The sequence below is a fragment of the Nannobrachium achirus genome (genome assembly GCF_963921795.1).
Source record: "Nannobrachium achirus genome assembly, chromosome: 2".
Classification (NCBI taxonomy): domain Eukaryota; kingdom Metazoa; phylum Chordata; class Actinopteri; order Myctophiformes; family Myctophidae; genus Nannobrachium; species Nannobrachium achirus.
Window position 1 is genome coordinate 67295753 of NC_137811.1, and position 7500 is coordinate 67303252.

Below are 7500 nucleotides of genomic sequence, written 5' to 3' on the forward strand. Positions count from 1 at the left end.
GGGTGCTGTGTCCCCATCACTCCTTCGTTAAGTCCCCCCCTACCGTTACATCTCGTAGATGCTTAGATCTACAGTAGTGCAGAGTTGGATGATACATTGATTTAATATTTAAAAAAGTACCCCCTATTGTTCCTCATAGATCGGCTATCTTTGTTATTTTTGGAAAAATGTGTGCTTTATGTTTTACAATAATGACATGTCCAAAATAGTCAATTTGAACCACACTAACAAAATCCATATATGGCCAAGACAGATGGCACGACCTTGCCAAGGTCGCTTTTCACCCTTAGGCGTCTTACTATCTTATTAGACTCTAAAAAGAAAAAAATGCACGGCCCACCTAATGGAACATTTGATCCTAATTAAACTGGGAAAAACCACTGTTGAAATGACTGACTGTGAGTGTGAGTGTGTGTGTGTGTGTGTGTGTGTGTGTGTGTGTGTGTGTGTGTGTGTGTGTGTGTGTGTGTGTGTGTGTGTGTGTGTGTGTGAATAAATGCACCATTTAGCCTACTCGGGATGTCTGAAAAAACAGCTAAACGGCTCATAAGATTCTGTGCAATGTCTTCTAGTAGCCGCCAAACATGGCGAAGACACTGTTGCTTCAATTCAATACAATAAAATAATAAAAAATAAATGGAAAAAAGGAAATACAATAAAAAGACTTCCACCTCGAGTCTGATACTATGGTGTTTGTAGCGGCACCGCAGGTGAGCAGTATACAAAGGTGAAATCCTCACCGCCGGTACTGAGCACATGCTAAATCTGCGACACAGCATGTTTCCTTGAGCATACAGCTTTCGACGCTGTCTACGTGTCCTTGTCATCAGAGAGGTCATTTGAGATTATATGGCTCAAATATTTAATCTCACTGCAGACACTAAGGACAGTAAGCCAGAGAGATAGAAGTCTGCCAAGGTTAACGGCACTACTCTTTTTAGCATTGTATTTAATATCAAAGTCAGCACCATACTGTGAGCATGTACAGTAGCTGTTGAAGACCAGCACTGCAGATGTGCTGTTTCAACTATTCAGTATTTACTGCTCTTTTCCCTGTTTTACCTTTCACATTTTTATGGAGAATGGAGCGTATTTTTGCAGAAACTCGCAAATGTCAAGAAACCACTCCATTCCCATTGATAGATTCCCATAGGCAGGGACTATAGAGAGAGAGATCTCTCTATAGTCTCGCTGCTGCTACTCAAAGATTTGCCATTTCAGATCATGACAAGTGACAAGCCAGTGGGCCAATTACGTGAGTTATATTTCGTCGTTGTCGGGTGGAAACCTTGTACATCCAAAACCGTTTGTTTTGTATTTATCATTTTAAAAATGATTTAAACTAGTGAAAACAGCCGATCTACAAGCACACAACGCCTCGCGGTGCTTGTAGATCTGCTGTTTTCACTACTTTTGTGCGACGGACTTGTATGATGAAGCAGGGCTTTGCTTTGCGAAAAAATGTACAAATTTGAAACTTGGAGATACAAGGTTTCTGCCCGACAGTGACGATTTATTTTGTTGGCCGCCCAGCCCCCAAAATGGAACGAAGGCCGACATTTTATTTTTTATTTTGTTCCTAATGGCCGGCCAGGAATGAACCGGCCGTTCGGGAGTTGTCCTGCTTTTCCCAATGACGCATCAATAAAGCATAAAAACATTGTAGAATGTTGCCTATTACAGTATATTTATAAAAAAAAAGGAATTGCAAAAATACACATCAGTGCCATGCTTACTTTTGAAGCCAAATTGGTAATCGTTAGACAAGATGTTCTAAAGGCTAAGTACTGTTGAGGGGTGTTTGCACATTTGTCCAGATCTGTCTTTACTTTTATTACAGCACCTTGGAAATATGTGTCTCCTTGTATTGTATCTCTTATGTGGACATAAATAAATGACAAAAATGTCCCTGCATCAATGTTATAATGAAACATCAGGATCACCTCTCTCTCTCTCTCTCTCTCTCTCTCTCTCTCTCTCTCTCTCTCTCTCTCTCTCTCTCGCTCTCTTAGGTTCTATGCTGCAGAGATAGCGGTGGGCCTGTTCTACCTTCACAATAAGAGCATCATCTACAGGTTAGTGTTGGTCCTTCACAATAAGAGCATCATCTTCATGGTTAGTGTTGGAGATCCATTGTGACTCTCTAAAAGGTGCTGCTATCTATCCCTATGATGTATAACTCCATCTGCCTGTCTCTTTTTGAGTGTGTTAGTGCATGTGAGTACGTCCGTGCTTGTGAGTGTGTCCGTGCGTGTTGCTGCATGCGTCGTGTGTGCCTTAATGTGCAGTGTACTATGTTCTTAATTTTGTATTTAACGGCACAATATTGTATCAACTTCCAATGTTTTTTCAGTTTTAGTTTTTGTAAATTAACTAACCTGTCATATAAAATTAGTCGAATTAGCAGATCTACGGCCCGGGTGGCTGGCGTAGCTGGCCATCTATGGTAATCCAGCCTATAGTCAATCTACTGTGTAAGCATAAAAAAGCCCCCCAAAATATCTAAAAAAGCAGATCTACAAGCTCACAACGGGAGTGGAGAAAAAAAAAGTATAATAAAAAAAGGAACGAACGGTTTTGGACCTACAAGGTTTCTCCACCCCCCAGTGCCGATATGTTTTTGAGATGTCCTTTCCTTTCATTATGATCCATAGTCAGAAGAGTGTCAATCAAAGTTTCAGGTGGGGGGCCGATTGCGGGAATGATGTTTGTTTTTTGACCTCGTCCTCCACCTGTCCACCTGTCCACCTGTCCACCTGTCCATCTGTCCATCTGTCCATCTGTCTGTCTCTCCCTCCCAGGGACCTGAAGCTGGACAACGTGCTGCTGGACGCTGAGGGCCACATAAAGATAGCAGACTTTGGGATGTGCAGGGAGGGCATTTTTGAAGGAGACACCACGCGCACCTTCTGCGGCACGCCAGACTACATCGCCCCCGAGGTATACTGTTCACTTCTCGCTGTACCACAGTGCTTCTCAAACGTTTTTGAGAGAGAGAGAGTTGTTATATATTCTATTCTACTGAACAATTTCCCACCGTCTCTTGAGGTAAAAAGAATAATAATATGATGATGATGATGATGGAATGCAGGACACTGGAACACTGCTATCCAATATGGAAATATGGCCTTTGCATAATAATTATTCTATCTGCCGTCCTGCACCGCTAATGGATGTTCTCCTGGCTGCATCTGCAACATTAGGATATAATAAAATACACACTTTGCCACATTGCAGCCACAATGGCATAAACGGTAAGAGAGCGACATAAATATGTTCGGCCAAGATATTACTTGAAAAAATGGCGGCATCTGTCAGCAGGGAGTGTTAGGCGGAAGGTTGCCTGGCGTTGCCAGCCTCTATCACACACTTCGTTTTGGGAAGAGAGTCTGGGATTTCAGGAAGAGTTTTTATTTCTGGGGTTTGCCCCAAACCACGTGCCCCAAGCCTACAGAAACCACATGCCCCAAGCATACAACCCTGATTTGCCAACCCTTGAAGCTGGTTGAGGAAATAGAATCTCAATGGATCGGTGCCAGACCGTACTACAACACCACTACCGCCAGGGGGTGTTGTTGTGTTCGGTCTGGTTTATTAACTAGGCAAGGCGGGAAGAGTAAGGCTCTATGACCTCTCGGTGGGGGCTCCTCACTGGCAGGTGAGTCAGTAGGATACAACAACATGCAGTAACAACACACACATGTGTGTGGGGAGGAATCAATTAATGACATAAATTGGGGGGGAAACGGGTCAAAAGCAAAACAAATAGGAAAGTTACTGTACATTGTGCAGCTTTATTGAATTGCGTAGCTAAACAATTTGTGTCGTTCCCAATGTGAATGCACCTCAAAATCCACATCATGTACTACAATATGTCGTAAAGCGAATGTGGAACAAATTTATAATCCGTATAATGAAATCCACACGTGTAAAAAGCTGTTTTTTTCACGGCTAAAGTCTTAGTTACACCAGCGTTGTTGTTGTTGTTGTTAGAAACAGAGACAGACTGGTAGGAAGAGAAGGGCTTGGCTGAGACTACAAGTGGGTGTACAGTACAGTATATTATAGTCTGTGGCAGGATTTATAATGAGCTGTTGTCCACAGAAAAACAGCTTATTAACACATGAAGGCAGTAGTTCTCAGAGTGGGTTCCAGGGACCCCCCAAGGGCTCCCCAACAAAATTAACCCATTTAGGCTTAATTTTAGGAGTCATTTAATGCTTGCCGCGCTGTGAGCTTGTAGATCTGCTATTTTTAGAAAATCGTGATTTGTTTTTGCAAGTCTTTGAATATTAACACTTCCCCAGCCGGCCCAGAATGGCTTGTTGTGGACTAGCCGGAAATTTCAATCATTGTATTATGATCTGAGACATAATATTATGATTATAAACATTAGCGCACTCCCTCTCCCCCTCCCCCGGCGCCGCCGTTTTGTTTTGGTTTTCGATCCCCCGGTCGTGAACTCACCATAAATATCTTGATTTCCATTGGCATAGAGTGGGGATTTTGGCCGAGTCGTCTCCCCCCCGTGGCGCTTCACGTTCGTGATCTGTGCACATCGCGGTAAACGAATGTAATCCCGTCGATATGAAGACCCCGTGACAACTTTGATCTGGTCGAAAACATCCCCAAGATGCGCTATGCTAACGCTTCCTCCTCCAATGAAAGTGAACGGAAAATTTGGTATAGAGAAGGGATAGTGACCAGAAGCACTTCCGGTTCATGTGCAGAGAAGAATGATGCAATTGGTTAGACGGGTGGTGAGACAGAGAAGGGGTAGCGATCGTTTTTTTTTTTTTTTTCAATCATTATCATTTATTTCATTTTTAATGACCTTTAGTCCGGAAAATTACGGTCGGCTAATTCGAGTACAGATGATGTCCGGTATATTACGGTTTTAATATTAAGTGGCTCCACGTGGCTGGGGAAGGGTTAAAAGCGAACGGTTGTAACTCAAATATTTGCTTCTGGGTGGTCCCTGGAACAACATATTTTTATTTTCAGATGGGGGTCTGCGGTCAAATACATGTAATTTGGGGGTCCTTGACATGAAAATGTTTGAGAACCACTGATTTAGAAGAAGGATTTAGAAGACATTTATAGTATCAGGTCAAAAATATTCAAAGACTTGCACAAATGTTCAAGATTTTTCAAAAAATAGCAGATCTACAAACTCGCAGTGCTGTAAGCTTGTAGATGTGCTATTTTCTTAATAGTTAAAGCATACAATAATGGTTAAAGTGGTTCAAATCTAAAGTGACACAGATTTGCGTTCAGGCCTAATACAGCATCAAAATCAGTTTAACCACTTTAACCTCATACTGGAGATCGGCTACTCTAAAACGAGCTCCTAACTTGTAGATCTGCTATCTTCAAAACATCTTTGAATATTTGGATATTTGCAAAACATTTCAACATCACGAATCGTCTATGCGGCTCCCTCGCGCCATTTTCTTTCAGGTAGGGGTCTGCAGCCTAATTCATATACATTTTGAGGTCCTTGACATGTGAACTATACTGCATTCATGCACAGCTTTTGGAAGGAAAAGAAAATGAGGATATATAACCGTAATACTTTTTACCCCATTATCTAAGGAAATGGGCCTTTGACACTCTAACTTCAAAGGTCAGCGGTGAGAGATACGACTGAGGTTCTAACCATAAATCACAGTTTAAATACTGTTCCCACTGCAGAGGTCTGGAGCAGGCATGTGCACACATAGTCATCAAAGTGGGCTTGAGCCCCTGCCCTTTTTCAGTCTGTAAAAAGTACCCTTTCCAGACCATAAATGCAGTTTTTACTATATGGTGAAAGAAATGCAAATGCCTCCTTTCCATGCCATACCTGAAGGCAGCATTCAGCCTTGTCCAAACTCTCCTGAACTTGAATGCAGCATCTTATGTAGAAAGATTGCCCTCTCTGTGTAGAAATCAAGCATCGAAAATAGCCGACCTCCAAGCTCACAACGTGTCGCAGCGCGGCATGTTGTGATCTTGGAAGTCTGCTATTTTTGATATTTTCACCATGAGGCCATTTTAGAAATGTCAGCCCCTGCCTCTCTAACATTCTCTGCACATCCCTGGTCAGGAGCAGTGGTGGAAAAAAAGTACTCACATTTCTTAAAAGTATCAATATTGCAATGTAGAAATACTCAAATTCAAAATGTACTTGGGGTAAAAGTACAAAAGTATTGGCATCAAAATGTACTTAAAGTACTCATTATACAGAATGTCCCATTTCACAAGTTTTCACATTTTGTAAAATGTATAAAAATTATTTGACAATAGCTGAGCTGGTAGATTGTCTATTTTCAAATTTTCAAATGGCCTAAATGTATGTGTTTTCAAATAATTGTAGTGGAATAAAATAATAATATTTGACTTTGAGATGTAGTGGAGTAGAAATACTCCAGTAAAGTAAAAAATGCTTCAAAACTGTACTGAAGTACAGTACTTGAGTAAAAGTTACTTTACACCACTGGTCAGGAGATAGAAGGTATTTTTACTTTACACACTTTGAAGCAGTGGTGGGAAAAGTACTCACATTAGTGAGTTAAGTAAAAATATCAATACGGCCATGTAGAAATACAAGTAAAAGTCCCGAATTCATAATGTACTTGTGTAAGAGTATGATAGTATTGGCATCAAAATATACTTAAAGTAAATGTGCCACATTTTTGAAAATAGCAGATCTACAAGCTCACAACGTGTAGCGATGCGACGTGTTGTGAGCTTGTAGATCGGCTATTTTCAAATAGCCTGGGTATAAAATAGGGCTAAAGTGGATTCATGTATGTTTTATAATATTATAATTTATATCTGCAAAGCTAGTAACTAGTAACTAAAGTTTTCAAATGTCAATTTCAAATGTGGTGGAGTAAAAGTACAATATTTGCCTCTGAGATGTAGTGGAGTAGAGGTAAAAGTACTGAAAACTGTAACTACTCAAGTAAAGTACAGATACCTCAAAACTGTACTTAAGTACAGTACTTAAGTAAATGAACTTAGTTACTTAACACCACTGTCCAGCAGTGGTGGAAGCAGTGGGCCGTATGAAATGTGCACTGGTGCCACCAGTGGACATGTCTGATTACATCATGGAGGAGTTACCAAAGGCCTGGAAGTGCTTGTGACATGTCCGTTGAGCAGGGACAGTGTTGTTAGTCAGTGGTCTAAAGTAACTCAGTACATTTAAGTACTGCACTTAAAGAGGTGGTATCATAGTTTTGTACTTTTTCTGGTTTTCATGTGTCTAGGAGGTTGACAGTACTTCATTAGACCCCCTGGTGTGGTTGTTATGTGCAATTATCCATTCTCTTTTTTTAGCTGAAGGATGCCACCTGCTGGGTCAGACGTGCCGTTCCAAAAACACCCATACTTATTACATCATAGAATCAACCCCTTCCCTAATTACCATTCACCCAACACATGTGGGTGTGGCTAACTTCAGCTGGGTCACCACCCACCATGACAACCACGCATACCAATGAACTGGTGGGT

At 41.3% G+C, this 7500-nt stretch overlaps 2 protein-coding genes across 2 annotated transcripts in view; one reads left to right on the forward strand and one right to left on the reverse strand.

The window, feature by feature from the left end:
- Window positions 1–7500, forward strand: part of prkcg (protein kinase C, gamma) — a gene marked incomplete at both ends in the record, with an annotated part of 117388 nt that overhangs the window by 87438 nt on the left and 22450 nt on the right. The window contains 2 exon segments of the mRNA XM_080743649.1: window positions 2013–2075; window positions 2802–2940. Coding sequence (XP_080599775.1) covers window positions 2013–2075; window positions 2802–2940 — 202 coding nt within the window.
- ccdc106a (coiled-coil domain containing 106a) overlaps window positions 1–7500 on the reverse strand; it is a 366031-nt gene that overhangs the window by 18233 nt on the left and 340298 nt on the right. The window lies entirely within an intron of this gene.